This window comes from Aedes albopictus, chromosome 2 (assembly GCF_035046485.1).
Source record: "Aedes albopictus strain Foshan chromosome 2, AalbF5, whole genome shotgun sequence".
Taxonomy (NCBI): Eukaryota; Metazoa; Arthropoda; class Insecta; order Diptera; family Culicidae; genus Aedes; species Aedes albopictus.
The window spans coordinates 352,363,990-352,389,666 of record NC_085137.1 but is presented as its reverse complement, the minus strand read 5'-3'; the positions used below and the strand labels follow the sequence as shown (position 1 = coordinate 352,389,666).

The following is a 25,677-nucleotide window of genomic DNA, read 5'->3' as shown; positions in this document are numbered from 1 at the left end:
AGCAATATTCTTCTAATCTGGACAAATTTTTAGTCGAATCTGTGGTGCTTTTGCAACACAGGACTTAAATGAACATTTTTTTTTAATAATTTCTATGAAAACAAGGCAATTCGCTGTATCAAGCTGGAGAATGCTTGGTGCATTATTACTGATCAACTGTTCAGCTTTACCTCTAGTAAAATAGTATAAGATTCCAATACATTAAAAACTTCATGAAAATGTGCATGTTAAGTATGTGGAAAGTTATGTCGAGTTTTGAGAAATGAGTTTTTATTGATGTTTTACGGAAATCGCTTCAGTTAGACAATAAAGAACATTTTGCTTAATGTTATATTTTTCCTACATTTAAGAATAGCTATAGAAAGTTATGCAAAAAACTGATAATGATTTTATTGAAAAATAAAAAAGATATCGCACAAGCAAGTTGTCCGTTTTATAAATTTAACAGTCCTTAGTCACTTGTTGATTGATTTAAGTACTTGGACGATATCTTCGTCTTAGAATTAACAATAGAGTCGGACACGTTCTTAGAATTATCAGGCATAAGGAGAAGAAAGTTTGACAGAATTATGCATTGTTATCAACAATCGAGAAATGCTCTACTCTTTCATAACTGCGACTGGAAAGCAGATACTTTTCGATGCAAAAATTGGTTTCATTTCAAAAAACTTTCTTCAACAAGAAATTGAAAAACACCAAGAGAGAATGAAGAAGATAAGAAGTACATTTGAAATAAAGCTATCAAAAAATGATCAAGAAGTTAAATAAATAAATCAGAAAATAGTAACAAGTGACCAAGCAATCGTTAAAAGAATATAGAGGAAATCCATAGAAATTCAAATTAAAGAGATTAAGTTATTTAAAAAAATAAAGAGTTAAAAAATGATCGAAGTCATCGAACAGTAACACAACCCGTGAATCTTAACCAACCCTGGTTTCGGGAAACCAAGCCCAACATGTCAAACAAAATCTGCGGTGTCGAAGCCGGATCGCATTTTACATAATACGCCAGAACAGCCCAACACTTGAATCGAAAACTAGTGGTGCGATTACGTTTCTTTGGTTTTTCTTCTCGATGCTTCAGGGCGGGCGCATCACTTCGAAGACTCCGAGAGATGTTGTAAGCTAACACATATTTTGAGAACCTCCACAATCGGTGGTGGTGTAAGTTTTCGCCGTTGTCAAAGCTCCCAGCCACGCGATTCGCGTCATATTACGTATAGTCTTAGCGGTCGTCATCGTCGTCGTCGTCGTCGTCGTCAAATATCACTATTGTGGGCGGTTGGAAGGTTTCGTTGAGCTGACGGTTGTCGTCGTCAGCTCTTCACCGAACAGCAGCGTGCCATGTGCGACGACCTAGTAGGTACTGGAGAAAAACACACGACACGGGCGCGTGTGGGAAGACTGGGGAAGAGCCCTCCCAGCAGCGAAGAGGGATTTATTCGGGTGGAAAGGCTTCGGAAAATAAATTTACCATGAAATACCGGGAGAAGAGATTTTTTCCGGGTTCGGGGATTCATAAATATTTTCATAACGGTCTCGTTCGACGATGGGGGCGGGGGATGAATGCCATGAAAATGAGCGAGAGTTGGTTTGTATATTGTGTGTGGGATGCGAGAGGGTGGGTGCGAGTGTTTTCGACAGCGTATGGTTGGATTTTAATGACTGGAAACGAAAGGGGAACGGGTTTTTCTGACATATTTTCACTGCAGTCCAATGATGCAAAGCAGGCAGGTAAACGTGACGTGATATGAAAGGTGGACAGGTGGAAAGAGAGAGACATGAAGGCAAATAGGTACAATGAAATATGCAAAGGGAAAGAGTAAATGGTGATAATATATCGATGATCAATGACGCGCAAGAGGTGGGAAGAAGGTTCGGTTATTTGATTGGTAAGTTTGGGAATCGGAATTTAGCGGAAGGCAATCGGGAAATTCAACAGGAAGTGTGAGTGCAATTGTTTCGAATTTGACGCGAGTAAGTCACAAAATAAAAAAAAAAAATAGATAAAAGTCGACATTGATTCACGCACTTCGGCCTTTTGCTTCGTTTCCTAATGCTTTACGTTGATGACATCAGAACTTCTTTATTGACAAACATATTCAATTTGGAAACCGAAACGAGTTGTAGAATTATATGGTATAATTTGGAATCAGTAAGATAAAATCTACAAGAATTGGAGCAAATGATCGAAGTGCGTACTAAATTTCGACTTTGCCGACTAGAAACATTGGTTTGCTTAGTGAAGAAAACCTCAAAAAACAAGAACGGGAATTACCAACTAAAACCGAATAGAGTATCGTTTCAACAAAAATAATGTACAATCAGCGAAAAATGTTCGAGAGATATCTGTACGCAGCATCTACACCAACCATAGGAGAAGTAGTTGCAACGATGGTAGTAACACTAACACCAGTATATCGAGCAATTTACACGTAATCTAATCGAAGACATCCCAGATACCCAGAACGAGAGCAAGGCCCCACGCGCCTTAGTCCACAACACACACATAAATACGTGCATAGATTGTTCGGATCCATTCTTCAAGATTAGTTCCGACGAAAAGCCAAGAGCAGAATATAAGAAAACAGTAAATTCAAAAGCCACTTACCTCATGTTGATCAGATACTGTGCCAGGGCCACCGAGTCGGGATTGCCGGTGATGGTGATGGTTCGGTCAGTGTTACCGCTGTCCCGTTCCTCGCAGTTCGAAATGCGGATCATGGCACCGGAGATCTGGCGGATTTCGGCAATCTTGGTGCCGCCCTTGCCGATGATGCACCCGATCAGATCGTTTGGCACTGTCATCTCGTGGGATTGGGACTGGACCTGGGTGGTTACGCTGCGGTTGTTGTTGGTCCGCAGCTGGGATCCGGCCAGCGCTGCAAGAGCTACGGGCGAAACGGAAGACGGAGGGGAGGCTGTTTTAATGGTGGGCAGAAGTAATTTTTCGTTATTAGCTTGGATGAATTTTGTTGATTGGTGAGGTAGGATTGGTGATGATTCGACGAAAGCAAAATGATAAAGTTTGGCAAACAGAAAAGTATATCTTGTAAAACAAAAATAACAAAACTTTTTCCGAGAGAAAAGCCTTCCTTCGTTATTCTTTGGTCGAGCTTGGTGGTCTGGTGACAACCGCTTCTGATTCATAAGCAGAAGATGCTGGGTTCAATCCCTGGCTCGTCCCTTTCCTCCTACTTTGTATTGTTCTATCTGCTGGTTTTTTTTTATTACCGTATGGGTTTGGGCCGAAGGGTCTCAAATTTAAATGAAACTTTTTCCAAAAGGAGGGTTCATGGATATATGAAGAAAAAAATCATGGCCGCCTATTTTCCCGGAAAACCCAGGTGGATTTTTTTTTGTGTTCCCCTGATACTACTTACTTTGGAAAATCATAACTCAAGAACGAAGCATCGTAGAATCAAAGTTTTTTTTAAGAAAATAAAAGCAAACTTTCTCGGAAATCCAAAAAATATGAACTGGAAAAATGTTTCCACAAAATTTTCACAGTTGAGAAAATTCGTAAAGAAAAGCCGGAAAAACTATGCCCGAAATCGTGGAGAATTTTCAAAAAAAAAAAATTGACCTGGTAATTTTATAAGCTTTAATAGCTGAAATTTTTGGAATGCACTTTTTCGTTTTTGAATTATGGCCAATTTTGTGAAAAATGTCCAAATGTACCATATAAGCCTTTTCTTCCAAAAATAACAACTCAAGAACGAAGCATCGTAGAAGCAAAGTTTTTTTTTATGAAAATGAGAACAAATTGTCTCATGAATCGAAAATATGAAGTGGGAAAAGTTTTTCACACAATTTTGCACCGTTGAAAAAAATCATAAAGAAAAGCTGGAAAAAACTATGCCCGAACTCACGGAAATTTTCAAAAAAATATATGAATAGGCTTATATGGTCATTATTCATCAAATTGGCAATAACTCAAAAATAAAAAAGTGCGTTCCTTAAATTTCAGCGATTAAAGCCTATGAAATTATTACTTTCACAAAAATATTTTTTTTGAAAATTTTCCGCAAGTTCGGGCAAAACTTTTCTGGCTTTTCTTTATATTTTTCTCAGCGGTGGAAAGTTTTGTAGAAACATTTTCCACTTCATTTTTTTTTTTGGATTCCTGAGAAAATTGGCTTTCATTTTCATAAAAAATGTGCTTCGTCCTTGAATTATAATTTTTCAAAGAAAATGCATATATGGCACATTTGGACATTTTTCACAAAATTGGTAATAACTCGAAAACGAAAAAAAAAGAACATTCCAAAAACTTGAGCAATTCAAGCTTATGAAATCAACTTCTCAAAAACAAATTCCATGAGTTCTGGTATAGTTTTTCCGGCATTTCTTTATAAATTTTCTCAACTGTGGATTTTTTTTGGATTCCTGAGAAAATTTGCTTTTACTTTCCTAAATAAACCTTGTTTCTACGGTGCTTCGTGCTTGAGTTATGATTTTTCAAAGTAAGTAGCTTTCCGGTAAAATAGGCGACCCTGCTTTTTTTCATTTTTTTTTATTCACATATCCATGAGTCCTGCCTGTGGAAAAAATTTCATGAAAATCTGACGCCCTTCGGCCCAATTTGTACGATAATAAAAAAAATCTGAAAAAAATATTTCGGAAGCTTTATTAATTTCGCTCGGCATAACATATCATCTTGTCTGCCATACTATGTGAGAATGCTAAAAGATAAGCTGGTAAAAGAAGTTCTACGACATCTCCTCGAAATACATTTCCCAGAATACTTTTTCTTTAAAATGTGATGCATCCTTTTTCAATCAAAGTTTTATGGAGTTTGGTTTTCTAAGGAATAGTTTTGAAAGATTTGCATACCGTCGTGCGGGGCTAATTTTGAAATGCGGGGGTACTTTGGAAACTTTTGAATATGGATTTTTTTAATTCAAAATATGGTTCAAATCTGTTTTATGCCTTTAAAACTATGTATTATGAAGCAATATTTTCCCTTCATTTGGTTGAAATTGTTTTTCAAACAGACCCTTTATTGTTTGTGAGGACGCGAGAAAACCATCGAATAAACCAGAAAATTATGACGAATCCAAACATTTGCTCTGTAAGCTTTGTTTATACAGTTCATAAATTGCAGAGGGTTGATCAATTTAATCAAGATGTATCAACGTAACATATACAATCGAATATTTGTATCGTTCACATTATAAATGACAGTTTCACCTAAATAAAGGAATTTTAAATGCAGTTTTGTTCTATATGAGATGTGTCGGATAAGTGTATGGACAACTTTTTAGTTTATTGATGGATTTAGTTCAAATTTGGCATATGTACATCCTTCATACATACCCACGATTATTATGTGTAAGAATTGTGGAAATCCAATCACTACTCTGGGAGTGAATGGCTTAGATGAATAAAGAAAAAAAAAATCGAAGATCAGTGCTGGCATGGTAAACTCAAGGTTTCCAAATTTCAGCGACCCCTAGAGGACGTACCTCTAGGAAATGACTTCACTACTGCGCCTAAATGATTGAGCACAGGAAAAACTCTTCCATGCACTATTTTTCTGTGATCATCGCGGAAGGGACACTCGTGTTGCAATTCATTTGATGAGTTTTGCAAGAATTTCTTAAAATTTCTAGAAATCTCTCCAGGACTACTTCAGTGACACGGAAAGAAATTTCTTTGAGGATTTATCGAAAACATTTTGGACTATCTACATAAGCAATATTCTCGCAAAATTATTTAACCCTCCTAAGATGTTAGGATTTTTGCACCACGATGGCGTAGTGTACGTTCAACGTCCCTGTCTGCGTCACAGTGACCCTAACATCCCACTAGGGTTAAGTAAGAATTCCTCTGAAGAATATCCCTTCAAAATGCACCCCTGTCCATATTTTTTTTTATAAAATCTTTTTCAGGGATTCCCACAGAGATTCTTTCTGAAGTTCCTCCAGTAATTTCCATTGACACTTATTCAGAAAATTCTAAGGAAATTTTCTAGAAAATCCACTTAAAACAAGGTTTTCCTAAAAAAAATCTTCCGAAATTACTCCTGGGATTCCTTAAGAGATTCCCTTGGAAGTTCCTTCTAGGATTGCTATAGAACCTCATGTTTGTATTGGTTGTATTCATCCATATATTTTTTCAAACATTTTTCCTCCGGAAATAGCATCAGAATTTTTTCGAGCAGGTTTTCTTTGAAATTTTTCCGAATTTTTTTCTAGAATTTTCTCAAGAAAATTTCCTAGAGAATAATCCAAGAATTGCTCCAAACGTATCTTCGAAATGTGCAATTCCAGGAGATATTTTTCCACAAAGATTCGAAGATTCTTTCCGAAATTTCTGTAGGGTTTAGAAATTTATATTTTTTTCAGAAACATTTTCATAAATTATTGCTTGAATTTCTCCAGAGGTGTTTCTCCTTTCTTTTGTTCAGGATTTAGACAAATCTCAAAAAATTTTCTGGAAGTTCCTTCATGGGTTTCTCTAGTTTTTCAGGTATTTCTCCAGACATTTCAGATTTTTTTCCAAATATCTTTTCAACAATTCCTGCAAAAATTACTCCAGAATCAATTCCTTAGCTTTTTTCAAGGAATGCAGAGGGTTGCTGCAGAGGGTTCTCATCTCATGCTTTTCTAGGTATTATTTCAAAGAATCCTTCAAAAAATCATTTTTTTGATTTTTTCAGTGGTGCTCCAAAGAATTTCTCCAGGCTTTTTGTATGGTTCTGCTGGGTTACTATCAGAAATTTTTCCAGGTAGTAATTTGGGGATGTTAGTGTACACACCCCTTCAGAAATTGTATAAACTTTTTTTCTGAGGATTCTTTCATAGTTGTATGCAAGCGTTATGCAATACCCAAGGATTAATAATATTTCAGGTAATTTGTTGAGCGATTTGTTCAAAAATTACACCAGTATTTTTGTGTGTGATTTCTGTTGAAATTTTTCAAAAAAATTGTTCAGAATTTCTTTTACGGATTTTTCTACGAGCCCCTCTAAAGGTTTCTAAAGCCTTTTTTTCTTCGGAATTAATTGCAGATTTCCTCCATAACTTCTTACTCGTGTTTTTTTTTTTGTGAGAATAAAAGGGCTTTCTTAAGGTGTACGAGAATAAAGGGGCACTCTTCAGGTATTCTGCTAGGCATTCATCCAGGAATTGCTCACAATATAACTTCAGAAATTATTTCAGCAAATTTTGGTCAGGAATTCCTAAAAAAATATTATCAAAAACCATGATAGTGTAGATGGGGGAGAATCGACTGTATTCTGTGCAACTCGGATTTTGACGGCTACGCAGTCTTGTTAAATCAAAACGAGTTGTTATCTAACCCGACACCATCCAAAGTGTCGAAACGTCGGGTTAGATAACAACTCGTTTTGATTTAACAAGACTGCGTAGCCGTCAAAATCCGAGATTTTCAAAAACTTCTTCTGGGAGTTTTCAGAAGTTTTTGAGGGATTTTTTGGGACAATCCTTCCGAGATTTTTTAGAAATTCCTTCATGGATTTCTTTGAGTATTTTTGAGTATGTTTGTAAAATTTCTTAGAATTTCAGTTTCGACAGGGATCTCTAAAGAAATCCCAGATGATATTTCTGATAAAATCGCAACAGAATTTTAAAAATATGTAGGTATTTCTCCAAAGATTACATTGCAGATGATTGTTAAAAAAAAGAAAAAAAATACCTTTGGATTTGAACGAGATTCGAACTCAGATCCTTGGGATGTGAGTAGTACGCCCGAGTACTCAATGCCATTTCAGCTTGTTGAAACTCTGACAGTCAAAGTTTAACAGCTTTTATCATAAACGAACGACCGTCTTCGGCAGTGTGTTAGCTGCTGTAGCGAGTACTAATAGAGAAAACCGTTACAGCTGCGAGCAAACAGAGCGACCGCACAGAGTTACTGGACTGATTCATAGGAGATGCATGTACATTTCAAGCGAATATGCCTTAAAATCTGTAAACAAACGCCCTAGTTGGTTAATATCTGAGCGGGCTGCTTGGCTGATACCAAACGCACGTGGTTTACAGAATTTCTGTTATAAATCCCAGTCGATCTTTAATTTACGTTCTGTTTTATTCTCATATTGTTTGCTGTGTAAGGAATATCCGAACAAATGCCAGAAAAATTCTTAAAGAAGAATCCCAGGAGTAATTTCTTAAGGACATCCTGGAAAGAAAATTAGCAATTAATATATTCTACCAAATCGCTGAATCTTCCAAGAACTCTTTTGTTGCAAATCTCTTTCGAAAATAGAACAATAATCGATTCTGATCATAAGAAGGTGGATCTAGCCAGAGCCTACGGTCCATACAAGTTTCGTGAATTTTGTATGGGTAAAAGTCTATAAGGGGGGAGGGAGTGGGTCTGAGAATGAGGGGCCTACAGAATAACTATGGGACAACTGTTGCACACAGCAGTATGGGAGCAGCAATAGGAAACTCTCTGGAAACAGTTTTGGAAAGAAATTCTGTAGGATCCCCATGAAAAAATCAGCAGGAGAAATCAGTTTGATTTCAAAAAACCATGAAGATTCTCAAGGTAGAGTCCCGGTAAGACTTCTTAGTAAGATGCTGGTAGGAATCCGGAAGAATCTCAATGAAGAGTTCGGGAAGAAAAACGGCATGAAAACAATCGGAAGGAGTCTTGTACACGCAGAAAAAAATATATTGAACTCAAAAATAAAGTGCTTTGAATCAAAGAAAATAAATCATTGAACCACGGCCTAATACCTTTTTTGCTTTGAATCTAAAATATTTGGCATTAGTTTCAAAGCATTCATTTCATTGTTTCTAAAATCAAGCCTCGCGGCCTTGATTTTAGTTTCAAATACTTCTTCACTTTGAATCTATAACATTATTGCTTTGAAACTAAGCAATTTTGTGATTTCAAAGTCTATATATTTTTAGAAACAAGTATCCATCGACTTAGATTCGAAAACAAAATATTTTTGTTTAAAAGTGATAACGAAATGAAAAAAAGCATGCGAGAATCGAACACGGGTACTGTTATAATATGCATCACTGATAGCAAGCTATCGTTCGCGGCCAGATCTGCTGTTGAAAATCTGAGGGTAAAACTGAATCATCTTGTTCATTATTGGCTATGTGCATTCTCCGATATTGAAATCAAAGAAAATATTTTTTTGATTCAATAAACCCCGCGACTTAGAAATGAAGTCTCTTTGAATTTGATTCTAATATGTGTTATTTTTCTGCGTGTAAGACATTCTGGGAGGTATTCGAAGAGATATTTCCAAAAAAAAAAAAATTCAGAACAAACCCGACGGATTTTCTGGAAAAATCATGCTGATAAAACTTTTTAATAGACTTACTAATACTATATTTCCAAAACTTTTTTAACCATACCAACTGTGTTGACTCTACTTCTGAGCTGAAAAACAAGTAGTAAAGTTCACCACTTTTTATTCATACGACCCAATATTCTATTTTTTATCGATGCACACTTTCCTTGAGTATTCAAGATATTCCCTGAGTATTCCATGTTTCTCTCTGTTAAATATAATTCCTTGAGGATTCCCGGGTTTCTAGGTTCTACCAGGTAGTAGAAACCCTGAAAAGCTCGTATCCGAGGTTGCTGTAAACAGACGAGAACCAGGCTGTCCATAGCGCTCATATAAACTACAGGTTATCCAGAGTCGTGAAATTTTGTCGTTTTGTCAAACCAATTTTGATTACAAAGAAGTCAAAAATTCAGCTTTATACAGCAATTCAATCGCTAGTTATTTGTTTGTGAAGCTTTAGAAGACGATTCTGGATAATCGAGTCCGACCTGTTAAGGGGTTCGTGCCCAGTAAGTTCGTCGTTTCTCAAATAACAAGGCAACTTTACTATACTTGATCTTTTTTCAGAAGAAAATCACGGCAGAAATTTGAATTAAATCATTGAACAAATATGCAAAAATACATTTGAGGCATCGTAGAAAAAAAGGTAAAATACATTGAATATCGAAAGTATAAATTATAAAAAATATATTTATCTCATCAAGCTTTAGACAAAGGTAGCAAAGCAAGTCTTTTTCGATAGGGAATCGCGCCACTTGGGCGGTGGCTTCTATATTCGCCTGTTTTCCACTATAACTCAGTCAAATTTGAACCAATTGACACAACTTTTGGAATGTGGTGAGATAGGTATAGTATTTACTCGTGTACAACATTTCAAGTCAATTGGTTCAAAATTGACTGAGTTATAGTGGGAAACAGACGAATATAGAAGCCACCGCCCAAGTAGCGCGATACCCTATTTAACAATATTTCTATATGGAAGACATAAATCTTCTGTTTGGAAAATTTTTACAAACGACAAACAAACCAAAATTGTTTACTCAAAGAAATGGAGGCTAAACTACAAAAATACACGAAGACCGGCTTACATCCGTGTCCTTCTCGAAACCAAAAGAGCAAAACAATCCATCACACAACACTCTCAACAAAAAAAGAGGAAAGAAAACATGAACAGCGTGTCGACCGCTGGGATAACACGAAAGGAACATACCGGTACAGGTCGGAGACTTAACATCAACAGCAGCTAGAATTAGAAATGAAAATGGGAATTTGATTTTTGACTACGATCTGGATTATTTGCATCTCAGCTACTTTGCATTCACAGAGAATCCTCTAAGCTATTGATGATGTAAACATGGACAGTGATTTGGCAAGAAGTTTGGGGTAGTGGTGGTGCAATTTCGAGGGAATGCTACGGCGATAACAGTGATGGGTTTAAATTGCGGAACTGAATCAAACTATGTTCGGTAAAATGGTGGAAAAAAATGCAGAAGGAAGACTATATTCGGTAAAATATTGAAAAAATAAATGCGAAAGAAAGAAAAATGGTGTGTCATTACAAACCAACAGATGCAATAAAAAAACAATAATCAAAATTGTTGTAACAAAATAGCAAACTTAAACTCAGTAAACTGTCGACCTTTAGTTCATTTGATTTTGACTAGAAATCTAAACCATCACGTTCAAATTCGTTTAAAACCTATGCGTTGACATTATTCACATATCAAACGATATGTTCTATATTTGGAAAAGAGCATGACAACTATTTATTTACAAAGTAAGTGTGGAACGAAACAATTTTTTTTTGTTAGTTTATCAGAAGGGCCACATTATTCTGGCATTAACTTAGAAACCATTTATATTTTTTAACTTTGAAAATACGAAGTATTAAAATACGTCGTTTTCCACGCTAAATTCATTTAAAGATGTTTTGAAAAGTTGCCCTAAGTAAACGAAACAGTAAATGTACATTTGATAAAAGCAACATAAAATGTTTATTAGTCAGTTTAGTTTAAAAAATAAGTTAGTGAAATAGCACATCCCAATTTTGTACAACCAAATTAATCATCATAATATAATGATGCCCTCAATAAAAGCAAGTCTCTTCATTTCGTAATGAAATAAAACATTTCCATCAAACATCACCAATCCACCTAAAGTACAAAGTTATTAGAAGTCATCTCGCCAACGCACTTACCTGTTGGGTTCAGTCCACCGGTATTGGTCGGAATGGCACCGGCAAGTCCGAGGGCAGCCAGTCCTGCAAGTGGGTTCTTGGCGAGTCCACCAACCTATGCCGGGAAAGATAAAAAAAAACAAGCAAAAAGAAACCATACAGAAACAGAAACGAGATAGAGAGAGACAGAGGGGGAAACATTTAATTAATTATTCCAACAGTCTATTTATCTAGGCGTCTCTAGAGGGGTTGGTTGGTTGCTACAATTTGGCGCATGGAAACAGAAAAAGATCAAACACCACCATTTCGTGGGAACGGGGGGAAACAGCATTCCAGAGGGGAGTTAATACTTGCACAACACTTTGATGAGCATGGGGAGCGGAGGAAGACAATGTAATTAGCCATTAGTCGATAAATTCAGGTTAGTACCTGGCGAGGAAAGGGGAAGTTAAGATGGAAGCTACTATGAGATGCAATACGCTAGAATTCAGAAAACAATAATTGAAAATCGTAACGTTCATCACGACTTGTATGATTAAGAATAAAATATCTATTCTAGATTATATTAATTTTTATCAGATGATCGTAAGCAGGCAGCAACAGTGTCGCTCCATAAATGGTGATAATATGTCACGAACTTCCACAGAATGAACAATGTCACCTGGATCTCAAACTTCAAAACTTGAGCACATGAGTATGGACACGTGGCTTTATCAATATCAAACATATGAAACGAACTCACCAATAAATGTCCATCCGTATACCCATCGGATTTTTACTGTTTGCAATATTGCAATCATACATGTCCCACTTCAAGAAATACCAAGGAAAGCTTTTCGACTAGCCAAAGAAAATCCATAAATCGTTAAAATACACGAATCCCCGATGGCACTCTAAACCTTTACGTTAATTAATTCATAGGGAAAGTTTGCACTGTGGAACAACGAACGCATAACCGACCATCGTCATGAATTAATAATTGTTTATTACTCTTACCCAATCAAGGCTCCAACTCGATCCCTACGCCCCCTACGGCGGGTAATACCACCCGAGTGCGTGGGCACCTGATTATTACGATCAGATCAAAAGGATGCTAATCTGAAAGTAATTTATTTAATCTGGTCCATTTATCCGCTCGATGGAGAATATTGAGCTCATCAATCATTTTCCACCGAAAAAAGCAAACAAATGACACAGCACACCGTTGCGACGATGAGCACCATCATGCTTGATGACGATGATGATGGGAAACGATGAACGCGCACAAGCGATTGAGAGCAATCACTTGTTTGCTCGGCCACACAGTCAATGGGCAAATTGACAGCAAACATAAACGCCCCACCGAGCATCGAACGAGGCAGCACCAAAAATGAACAACAACACAACGCACATTTTCCACGGAAGGGGTCCAGCTCCAACACTCCAGCAATTTGGTTGGAGGGTAGGGCGGCCTTCGGCAAAATGAGGCAATCTAATGGGGTACTACGGAGTGATGGCGATGGGATCGGAGGATGAAACTATTTACTTTCAACGAGGATTTGTTTGAACAGTGTCGAGCTTTCGATGAGCTGCCCAGTTGAACGAATGCACATGCACAAACATGTCGCAAAATGTTTAAAATTAGGGTAAATTTGCTGTCAATAGGTCCTCGGTAAGTGGAAGGTGACAGTCAGAGAACATGCTTCGCATTTCATGTTGCAACAGTCACCAAATCATGTTTAGTGGCTGGATCATTGAAACAGCTAGAGGGGGCTCCAGGGGTAACAGGCATTCTTATGCATCATCCGCGCATTTTTCCTTCATCAATGTCATAGCCGACGGTCTAAATGTTATTAGCGACGAACACATTGATGCGATTGGATCTCCCACCACGCTCATACTTTGCAAATCTCCACAGCAGCTCAGCGTCTGCAATTATGACACTCGCCTGTGAACGAATGTCATCAAGTAGCACGCCATGTGAATATGAATCTAAAGCATAGCGCAAAAAATCATGCAGTCAGAGCTTTGTAGTTTATCGTATTTTTCAAAAAGAGGCCACAGCTGATGTTGGATGTCATAGATACCCGAGCAGGAATGAATAACTGCCACATATCTGGAGCATACCAAAGTCAGGTATCATACCAAGACTAGGCAGTGTTGGTAAAAACTCAAATTCTCAAATCTCATGCTTGAGTTGTTTCACGCGCGATTCTTGACTCGCCAAACTCACCGCCGAAAAAAATCATGCGTGATTTGACTCGCGATTTCACTCATTGCGTTATTTCTTGGTGTTCTTTTTATTTACATCGAAGTTTTTAGGATTATATGATAGAACTAAAGCAAACCTATCGTACAACAATATTGGATGTCGTTCAAATTGATTTGGATTCGTTTTACAAGCGAACGAGATTTCGGCGCTTGACTCGTGAGAGCGAGATTTTGCATGAAAATCTCGCGCGTGAGAAAATAATTCAGAATCGCGCGCGAGTTTGCTCACGTAGGAGCGGCTCATGAGTGTGCTCTGAGTGTGATTTTACCAACACTGAGACTAGGTATTGGTCGCTTATCCAGGTATTGAAAATAACTTATTTTGGTATTTTGTAGGTATCAATGCAATACCTCAACGAGTCATTGGTTTGGTGTGGAGGACTGCTTGAGGTATTATTCAATTATAGAAAAATCACTATTTGTATGGAAAAACCGTCGATTATTATTGCTTTTACTGCACCGTATTCGACCCCCTGCAGAAATTTTTTGACACACCACAATATGTTCCCACCATTTTCAGCATACATTGGTTCGTTTCGCTGCTAGAAATTTTAAGCATCGGGGTGGTGCATGGGATAATCGGTTTGTTTACCTGCTACTTCCTTTGGTGTTTGACGTGTGAACAAATATTTTAGACGATTGAGTATTTGCACGGTAATCTATAAAGCAAATCAAGATGCAATATTTAGGTACTGCCATACCTGATGTCATTATTCGCGCGTTATGCACAGAATACACATCAGTTATTATTTTAGGTATTTTACCTCCTATGCAGGGCTACTTAATACTTCATCGAGGTTGTAGGTATTCGGTTTTCCATACCTGAGTTAATTATTCTTCAGCAATTTTCTCCTGCTTGGGTACTGTCTACTTAATCATCTTGAGCAGTGAAGAGAATTGTCAGACAAAAGAGGCACAAAACAAGCAACAAAGAAGACGCGGCGATTAATCTTTATCCCAACTGGTAACAGATAATGACATGATCTCGAATTTTCTTGTCACAGACAAAACGGAAGCTGAATTTGTTGCGTACTTTTCAACTCGTGAATAGTCAATTATTACTAACCCAAAATCGAAACTTTTTGATGATACATCTTCAGCAGCGTTGCAGTGTTTACCGACTCTAAGTTACCGCTCGAAAATCACAATGCAAGGCTTAATAATCTCTAAACTCGTGGTGCACGATCTTTGTCCTATTCTGTTCAAGTTGAAACAAACGTATGTCGCATTGGGTAGAATGTCGCAACAAATTCAGGTTGCTACATTGTCGTTATTGTTGCGCGATGGTTGAATTTTGATTCACTGATCTTGAGATTGAACATCACTGCACTGGAACGTATATTGCCCAATGTGCCTTAAGAACTTGTACCTTTAAAGAAAGTAAGGCACAAATTTGACTGGACGAGAGTAAATTTTGTAGTTTTCGAGGCTTGCAGTTATAACACAAGACAGGAAAATTTCCGATGGTCTTTTCCACACATGAACAAGAATTGAAAAATAAGGCTGAATTCGATCCGGTTTCTGGGGCGTAACTAGGTATATTTTGGAAATAATCTTGAATGTATAAATCCAGGGTGGCCACTCAATTTTAGTTTTGGAATTCCCGTCTTTTCCCAGTTTTCCCGGTACAATTTTTCAACTTTTCCCGGTTTCTCAAAATGGACATTTTTGGAGTATGTAACACTCAACTCTCGTTTTACGTAAAAAATGGAATAATGTAAAAAAAATCACTCAAAATTATGCATTTAACTAGTAAATACTAATACTTTTCCTCAATAAACCATATTTGTGAACGATTATAGTTTAAAATAATCAAACTGTTTTAGCACTGTCTTGCAACAACGTTCTAAATGATGATAAGAATAAAGATTTTTAATTCTTTTCTTCTACGTAAATTCTAACTTAAGCTTGTTTTTCACACAGCAATGAAGAAGTACTCTACCCTCTCGGTTTTTTTTAATGATCACCAACCAATGATTAAAAATATTTTCAGTCAATGATCGGTCACGCCACAAAAGCTCAGTGTATTTGGACGCAGCTCAATTTTCTCTAATTTCTCCCTAATGCTTTATCCTCGAAAGTTTAGTTGAAACCAATTATAATTCTGAACAAATATGTTTTACTAAATTGCAGAAATTTATTCTTACAACAAATTTTACATCAATCAATTACATCAGATGTGGAGTAATTTGAGTAATATGCAATCAAACGATTCGATTTTAGGATCTTACACTGTGACAGTGTGAGTAAAGTACTGTCCACGTACAAACTGTAGCTCCTAATACTAATACATATTAGTTTTCTGTTGGAAGTGTGTCAAAGAAAGGTTTTTGGGAATACGGTCCTGTTGAAGATTAGGTGAATATTTTCGTGGCATCGTGAAGTGAACGTTGAACAGAAAAACCTGGCTGGTACTTACGCTGCTTCTGAATTACTTAAGAAGTTCTACAGGGGGTGGCCAAAATGTTTGGGAGAGGCAACTTTTTTTTCTCTCACAAAAAAGTTCAACATGCTGTAACTTTTCATAGAATGCACCAAAAAATCTCAAATTCTGACTGTTTGTCAACTTATTACATATGCATCATTGGTACAAATTTGGGCTCGATTGATTAATCTTTCACGAAGTTAGAACCGTTCTGGCATAAACCTATTTTTTTTGAAAACTAATTTTTGAACTGTCATATCTCGGAAACCAGTAAACCGAATTGAATGATGTGGGGTTTTGGTGTATTCGGGTTCGTGAATAATTAAATAGCAATAACTAGGATATTATGGTAAACTTCTATACTCAGATTTCCGATAAAACTTCAGCTCCGATCGATGAGTGCTTCTTCCGATGACAACTCTTGTCTTCCAAGTGAAGTGTCTCCACGAGACCTACTATGATCGCCCTAGATATCACCACAAATGACAATTTGAACGTTTATGAACATTTCCATTTTTTTGCAAATTACCTTACTTTGAAATAGTTGTAAATTAATAGTGATTTTGTATTTTTTGATAAGGGCTCCATTATTTACACAAGTAGTTAGTAATTAACCCAAAACTAATGGGGTTACAATAATATTCTGAAAACTATTATATCTAATTCCGTTTGTCTTGAGTTCGTCGGAAATGTTAAATATTCTGATCGAAAGACACAATTCTTCCTCTTTGAATTCACTTTCAATATTTAATCCTTTACTGCCCATGGTTGCTCTAGAGCATCATCGATGTTTGACGAACTCGAAACAAACGGAAATAAACAAATATGATTCATTAGTTTTTACAATACAATTGTAATCTCATTAGATAACCCAACTACCAACACACGTTTCAATAGTAGAACTATTGATAAACAATCAAACATATAATGATTTACAACTGTAAAACTTTTTCGTTGATTTCGAAAACTTTGGCCAATTTAGAATATATTTTGTTCGAGCACTTTTTTTTCGAAAACGCTTTCTTGACATATAAATAGGGTGCCTGTACCAGTTATCGCACTACCTAAGAAAAACTATTTCCACAAAAATAAGAAGAAGACCGACGAATGTAAACAATAAGTCAAATGATTGATTAGTTTTCATACTTCACAGGAAAAATATAAAAACGGAACCAAAACCACTTTTAGTATTTATTACGGCGTGTGCCAATGATAGGAACCCTGTACCAGTTATGGATACATTTGTTAATTTGGGTTCCACTTCGCACTATTTATATGCATTCCTTATGGGATTTGCCATAACTGGTACACTATGGCGAAATAGGGTGCAAGGAGGCCGAAAAGTTTACGAAAATGATTTGTTTCTACCATAATTTGAGCAAATTGTTAAGTTTGAATGATTGCAATCATCTTTTGTGATCGTGATCTGTTTTTCACGATTTTTTTCTCGTTGATTTGTATCCTTAAAGGTTGAAAATCAACTATGGCGAATTTGAGGTACTATAGCCATAACTGGTACACTGAGCCTAGTCGTTCAAAATCGTGGAAAGTAAAGGGTTAAAACGATCCATTATTTCATGTTGAAACTATCAAAGAATTAATCCTTTATGAAATTGTTTATGTTTGAAATGATGCTGAAGTTCTAAATTTATTCACAATTTCGATAATGAACTAGCAAAATTTTGAAAAGCAAGATTGTACAGGATCTGAATCGATATTTGAATTTAGCTTGCTCATACAGATTATCGTTGATTTGCATAAAATTCAAATAAGCTTACCAAATTTCTCTCAACAATAATTTTCCCGGTAATCATCTCAAATTCCCGGCTTTTTTCCCGCTTTTATCCCGGTCGTTCTGAATTCCCGTCTTTTTCCCGGTTTTCCCGTTTTTCCCGGTTCGGTGGCCATCCTGTAAATCCCAAAAAACATGAAAATTTTTTGAAAATCGTTTTTGAACACACGGAAAAATGCCCACCATGTCTCATATTGAAGACCGCACGAGCAGAGTTTGAAAAATGTCATGTTTTATATGATAATAGGCGAACTGCCATATACACCCCTAATTTTTGACAAAATTTAGATTGGATCAGAACACCGAGGAATGCAATCTGGGGATTCATTCATAAATTATTTCTGGGGATTTCACCAAGAATTTCTTTAGAGGATTTTTTTTTCAAAAAATCTTTGTGATCTTCTGACGATTTCTCCAGAAATTTCTACATGAGTTTAGTCTCAGATTTCTCCGAAAAATACTTGTGGGGATTAACCCAGGAGTTTGAACCATGGGCGTAGCCAGAGGGGGGCAGGAGGTGGGGCGTGCCCCCCCTGGCCACCTGATTTTTTTTTAATCCGAGCCGACTCAAAGATTATCAACAATTAAAAATTCCAGAAAAAAATATATCATAAAATAAACTTTTATAAAAAATTAAGCTTTTTATCCACAATTATCAAACCTTATTTACTCGAGAACCATAGGAAATTTCGCCAAGTATTTCTTCAAACTAACTACTTCAATCTTATTATAGAATTTTACCAAATAACAAGCTTGGTTGAATGGCTATGTTTTGTTATGTTTATTCATGGAATACAAAAACAGCATGCTATTTTTTCCAGATATGCCAGAACCGGTTCCGGTAGGGAAAAGAAGGACTTTGTAGAACCATATGCTGCGATAGAGTGCAGTTATGTGCTACTGCTACACGAATTGCACAAGTATTCAATTCAAACAAACGTCGTGCTAAGAGCAAAACACTTGGGATTTCTTTACGAATTCTTTCAAGGACACTTTCGGATATTTCTTTAGGCATTTATTCAAGAACTTCTCCAGGGATTGTTTCAGAAATTCCTCAAGGGACTTCTCCATGAGTTTCTCCTTCGTGAATTCTTCCACGAGCCTCTTACAGAATTCCGATAGTAATTGCTTCAGTGTTTGTCCCAAAAAATGCTTCAAAAATTCGTCCCACGATTCCTTCAGAAATTTTTACAGATACTTCTGCAAGAATGCATCGATGAATTCCTCCAGACTTGTTTCCATAGCTTCCTTCGGTGATGCCATTATGGATTGCTCCAGAGAATTTTTCAAGAATTTCTCTATGGGATTCACCAGACATTCTTCCGGGAATTTCTCCTGGGAGGGGTTCCTCCAGTGAGTATTCAGTGTTTTTTTCGGGGATTCCTCCAGGAATTTCTGCAGGGATTCCCAAAGGAATGTCAACTGAAATTATTTTAGGTAGGGTAGCGATCCACTTGGGCAGTGGCCGGTATTTTGGGCACATTTCGCTATAGCACAGTCAATTGCAACACCGTATCTCACCGCGTTCCAAAAATTGAGTCAATTAGATCAAAATTGGATGAGTTATAGCGGAAAAGTGCCCAAAATAGGAGCCCTGCCGAGATGGTTCCACTTCCCTATTTCTGCAAGTAATTTTTCAGAGATTTCTTCAGGGATTCTAATTCAAGAATTCCACTAGAGATTGCTCCAATAATTTAATCTGGAATAATTCGAAGTATTTCAGCAGCAATATCTTCCAGAAACCCTTACAGGAAATTTTACCAGAGATAAGCTAAAAAAACAATCCAGGAGTTCCTTAAAACATTGTATAAAACATTGTTTTGGGAGACCATCCAAAGATTCAAACAATGATTCATCCAAAAAATATTGCAGACATGGATTCCTTCATATTTTTTTCCAACAGAAATTCTTCTAGGAATTTGTTAAGAAAGTTTTTCTGGGAGTTCCTAAGGAATCTTTAATGGGACTGCTTCCGGAATTCAGGAACTCCTGCAGGGATTCCTTAAGGAACTGCTACAGGGATTCCTCAAGGTGTTCCTCCACGACCTCTTCTCAGAATTCCTTCAAGATTTCACTAAGGATTCCATTTGCAATTTCTTCAGGAATTTACTGGGATTCCTCCAGCAATTTCTCAAGGGATTCTTCCAGGAATTATTCCAGGGATACCTCTGGGAATTGCTGCCCCTAAAAATCATCCAGGGATTCCGTCACATATGTCTCTAGAGATATGCTTCTGTGATTCTTTCTGGAACAACTTATTTTAAAAATTTCTCCAAAGATTCTCCCAAGAACTCTTCTTAGGATTTCTTCAAAAATTCCTCCTTGTATTATTATAAGGATTCCTCCAGTAACTGTTTAGGGATTCCCTTAGGAATTCCTCTTGAAATTGCTTCCGCGGTTCCTTCTGAAGTTTCTTCAGGAACTCTTCTAAGAATTCCTCCAGAATTTCTCAAAAAATTCCATCTGCGATTTCTTCAGGAATTATTCCTGGTATAACTCTACGAATTCCTTAAGAGATTTATCCACGATTTTTTTTCAGGAATTTCTGTAAGGATTTTTCCAGGGATTCCTCTGGGAATTCCTGCAGGGATATCTCTGAAAGAGAAATTCCAGAAACTCCGCCAGTAACTCCTTTAGAGATTTCTCCAGGAGTTCCTCTGGAGATTGTTTCAGGAATTCCTACAGGCATTCCTCTAGGATACCCTCCAAGAATTCCTACAATTTTCCTCCATTCCTCCAAGAAATCATCTAGGATTTCCTCAATGCATTCCTTCATGAATTCCTCCAGTAATTGTTTTTGGGATTGTTCCAAGAATTTCACCAGGAATTCCTACAGAAATTTATCGAGGAATTCTGTGAGAGATTTCTCCAAGGATTTTTTCCAGAGACTCGTACAGGAATCCTTCTAAAGATTTCTCCAGGAATTACTTCAGGGCAGGGTTCCTGATTTCCCCTTTTTATCTTCTTCCACATTCGAAGACAGTCAGCAGCGAACGGTTGTCGCTTTAGTTCGTGTGTATGCTTGTCAGCGATGACAGCAAACTCCGGCGAACGGTGGGAAGCCTCACTTGGAAATTACTCATTCGTCCACATTCGCATCGCAAGCGAATGCGATTCGTGAGTGATGCGATTGACATTGTGCATACGATTTTTTGATGTTTTCGAATTATTTTCTTTGCTAATCTAGCATTTCAACAAGAATAAATGTATGCATTACATGCAGAAATTCCCTTCTACTTATGATAATAGCCGCTTCGATCGCTCACCAGCATTCTTCACCATTTGCCATTCATTCATTCGCTTGCGATCCAAACTGCGACGAATGGCAACGAATATTCATGTCAAGCAGCTGGCTCATTGCTTCCCACTGGTGATGGGGTTGCGTGTTTGATCACGACGATCCGTTTGCTGCCTCGATGCGCTTCAGCAAAGAGGAGTGAATATGAATGGTGTGAGGCGAATATACCGATCCTTGCTTCAGGGAATACTCCAGGAATTCCTTTAGGAATTCTTCAGGCATTCTTCCAAGAAATTTTCAAGGCATCTTTCCAGGGATTCCTCCTTGGATTCTTGCAGAGATTTCTCTAGGATTTTTTTCAGCGATTCCTCCAGGAATTCCACCAGATATTCCCCCAAGAATTGCTTCAGGGTTCATTTGGTTGCTTCTGGAATTCTTTCTGGGATTCCTCCAGAAATTCATGCAGACATTTCTCCAAGAATTAAACAAGGAATTCCCTAATAAATTTTGTCAGCAATTCATCCAGGAATTTCTCCAGAAAATACTTCAGAGATTCTTTCAGAAATTCTTTCAAGATTTTCTCTAGGAATACCTTCTGGAATTTTACCAGGAATTCGTCCAAGAAGCCTTCCAGATTTTCCTCCAGGAACTACTGCAAGGATCCGCTAAAATTCCTCCAGGTGCTTCTTCAGGGATTTTTCCACGAACTTCTCCAATAATTCCCCAGGGATTCCTTCAGGAATTCCTTCGAGGATATCGTCAGGAATTCCTCCAGAAACTTCACGGAATGTTTTTAGAGATTTTCCCAGGAATTCCTCCAGAAAATTCTTTGAAAATTCCTCCAGGAAATACTCCAGAAGTTCCTGTAAATACCTTCAGGAATTTTTCTGGAAATTCATCTGAAGATTCCTCTAGAAGTTCATCCAGTAATTCTTTCAAGAATTCCTCTAGAAATTGCACCAGGAATTCCAGCACGGATTCCTCCAGCAATTCCCACAAGAATACCTCTCCAGGCATTCCTCCAGGACTTTATCACGAAATTTCTCCAGAAACTTCTCCAGGAATTACCCTAGGATTTTTTTTTTTCAGGAATTCCTTCAAATGTTTCTCCAGGAATTGCTCCTGGAGATGTCAGCAATTCCTCTAGGGATTCCTCCAGGTCCAGGAATTTCTCCTGAAATTCTACAGGATAAGCTTCAGGGATTCCTCCGGAAATTTCTCCAGGGATTTTCCTAAGGATTTCTCCGGGAAATCCGTCGAAGATTTCTCCAGGAAATCCTCCAGAAGTTCCTCCAAAGATTCTTCTAGGTGATCCTCTAGGAATATCTTCAGAAATTCTTCCAGGAAATTCTCCAGGAATACCTTTAGGAAGTTTAAAGGGATTTCTCCAGGTGTTCCTCCAGGAATTCCTTTAGAGATTCCACCTGGGATTTCTCCACAAATTTCTTCAAGGATTCCCCCACGAATTGCTTCGAGGATTTCTTATGGGATTTTTTTTTCAGAAATAGAAAAATTATAGAAATAGAAATATCCCAGATTCTCTGGAGATTCCTCTAGAAATTCATCCAGTAATTTTTTCAAGAATTGCTTTAGAGATTCATCAAATGATTCCCATAGGAATACCTATAAAAATTCTTCCAGGAATTGCTCCAAGAATTCATCCCAAGAAATTTCTCCACGAATTCCGGCTGGGTCTTATACTAGAATTCCTCCAGGAATTACGCCCGGAATTTGTTCAGAAGTTTCTGCAGACATTTCTCTAGGATTCCCGCTAGAGATTTCCCCAGGAATTGCTCCGGGGATTCCTACAGGAAATTCCATCAGGGATTTCTATAAGAATTCCTTCAAGGAATTCTTCAGAAATTTATCTAGGATTTCTTCTAAGATTTTCTCATGAAATCTCTTCAGAAATTTCTCTAGGTATTCCTCCCAGAATTTATACAAGATTTCCTCCAGGTAAACTTTCAAAAAGTCTTCCAGGGATTCCTCCGGGAATTTCGACGGGAATTCCTCCAGGGATTTTACACGGCTTCCTCCAGGCACCAGGGATTCATTCAGGTTTTTCTTCTGGGATTTACCCAGGAAATCATCCAGGGATCGCTCTGGGAATTCCTCAAGTGATTTCTTCAGATATTCCTCTCAGTTTCTCTTCAAAAATTCATTCAGGTGTTCCTTCGGAAATTTCAGAAATCCTTTAAACATCTTTTCAGGGATGTACCCATGAACTTCTACAGGATTACCTAATGTTTTATTTTAATTATTTAAAGAATTTGTGGAGGAATTCCTCCACAAGTATTGAAAGATAATTTAAAAGGGATGCATACAGGAAACAGGAAGTTCTATGTTAGTCTTCAAAAAAGATTGTAATTTTCAAAATATTTCAGCTATATTTTGTTATGGATGTTTTGTAGACATTAACAAAATAAAAATCAAAGCAAAATAATGCACGAGTAAGTAAAAATCCTTAATCTTCCAGAAATTGATCACCACTACCAGCATCACGGTGATTTGTGTAGATCAGGCGAGCTTTTTATAGCGTATTGAACAACATGCAATAGTTTGACAGCTAAAGCATTTAATAACGCTTTAAGATTATACTGTCCCCCCCGACCAAAAAGCTGGCTGCGCCCTAGGTTTGAACTAGAGGTTTACCGGGTAGTCTTGGACGCAACTCCAGAGAAACTTTTGAACCATTCCAAGAAAGAACTTCTGAAGGATTTTTAGAACAACTACAAAAAGAACTCTTGGAGGAATCCCCAAAAAAATACTGGAGGATTTCTAGAAGAAACTACTAGAGGAATCCCAGAAAGAACCCGTGGGAGATTCTCAAAAAGAACTCTGCGTCCCTTTCACAAAGAGCTTCTGGAGAACTTTCAGAAGGAATATCTGGTGGATTCAAAAAAAAAACGCCAGGAAATTTTCTAAATGAAATCTCTGGAGGGCTTCCAGATGTATTGGACGATTTCCAGCAGGAATAACTGAAAATTTTCTGAAAGAAGTCCTAGAAAATTATCAGAAGTAACTTCTAGAGAATTCCCAGAAAAAGCTCTTCAAGTGCTCCCAGAAAAAAAAAATCCAGGATTAATTCCTTCAGACATTCCAAAGAGGACTTAGGAAGCAGCCCAGAACAATCTCTTGAGAAAGTTCAAGAGCGAGTTATGAATGAAGAAGAAAGAAACTTCTGTATGAATCCCAGAAAGAAACCCAGGAGGAATTCCTGGACGAATTTCAGCAGATTTGCTGAAAAAAAAATGTCAGAAGGAAGAACTCTTGATGGAGTTCTAGAAATAATTCTAGTGAAATCCCAGGAAGGCCACCTGGAGGTAATTCCATATGTAACTCTTGTCTATGTAACTAATGTCTATGTAACGTTTGCTAAAAACCCTATTGAAATTTACTAAATACAGTTTCTTAAATAATTTACAGGACAATAGAATAAGATTTACCTCATCCGTTCAAGTAACTCTGACCAAATTTCAGGCGCATGTTCTTCACATTTTTTTTTTTAAATCTGCTGATTCAATTTCCGGCGAAATACCGGGAGGAGTTATATTATGTAACTTTATGAAAAAAAAACTACATATTTCCAACCTTGTGTAGCGAATTGGAGAGTCGTAGGTTCAAATCCCATCAGCACCAAGCTAATTTTTTTCGCAGTATTTTTCCTTTGAATTTGTCTTTTTTTTTTCAACACATTTGTTCCTATGAGGCTTCAAGTCTATCCCAAAACGATTTATTAATGTGAGAATCACATAGAAAAACAAAATGAGATAGATATGCCATGAAGATCAGTTAAATTCTTAATAATATTAAATTGACCTTAGAATCGAGATTTCTCTTTGCTACTGGTTCGAGACTTATAGTTCTACTGTATGATTGGTTCTATATTCTGAAAATCGATTCTCTTTGGAATTCATTCAATTTTTGCGTTCGTGTGCCACACTGGTTCCACCCCTATATGAGGGCGATCATAAATATGATATTCACTAGATTCATTATGAAACCGTTCAATTTGATGCATATTTGCATCCCAAATGCGTTTTTGTATTGTTTATTAAAAATGAGCTCTACGAGTTTTTCGCTTTAATTCATTATTTTGCAGTTTGGGTTACCAACTGATTTGTGTATACTAATGTTAGTTTTGGTGGTTCACGGTAGTCATAACTACACAAAAATAGAGGAACATACATAATATGATCGATAGATAGGGTGAAAGCTGGAAAAAATGTTCTCTTCTGCAAATAGGGAAGGTATTTGGGGCTGTCCATAAACCACGTGGTCATTTTTTGAGACTTTTCAAACCCCCCCGCGTGGTCATTAGTCCATACAAACTTTTTTATTAGTCCATACAAAATGGTCATTGGCCGAACCCCCCCCCCCCCCCCTAATGACCACGTGGTTTATGGACAGCCCCTTTGTTAGTTTTTGAGTGGGTTGAAGGTACGACACTAAAGTGACTAGCATCAATCTGGTCGCAGCTGAATCCAGTAAATCAATGCTCAAGATTATGAGG

At 37.2% G+C, this 25,677-nt stretch overlaps 1 protein-coding gene across 19 annotated transcripts in view; it reads right to left on the bottom strand.

The window, feature by feature from the left end:
* LOC109419413 (poly(rC)-binding protein 3) overlaps window positions 1–25,677 on the bottom strand; it is an 885,090-nt gene that overhangs the window by 63,223 nt on the left and 796,190 nt on the right. For 12 of the 19 annotated variants that reach the window (XM_062852706.1, XM_029866280.2, XM_062852707.1 and 9 more), the window contains 3 exons: window positions 11,481–11,574; window positions 10,494–10,526; window positions 2,612–2,891 (listed from right to left, as the gene is read on the bottom strand). In XM_062852706.1, coding sequence (XP_062708690.1) covers window positions 2,612–2,891; window positions 10,494–10,526; window positions 11,481–11,574 — 407 coding nt within the window. Of the gene's footprint in view, window positions 1–2,611; window positions 2,922–10,493; window positions 10,527–11,480; window positions 11,575–25,677 lie in introns of all 19 variants that reach the window. The other 7 variants (XM_029866281.2, XM_029866292.2, XM_029866293.2 and 4 more) reach the window with 2 other exon arrangements.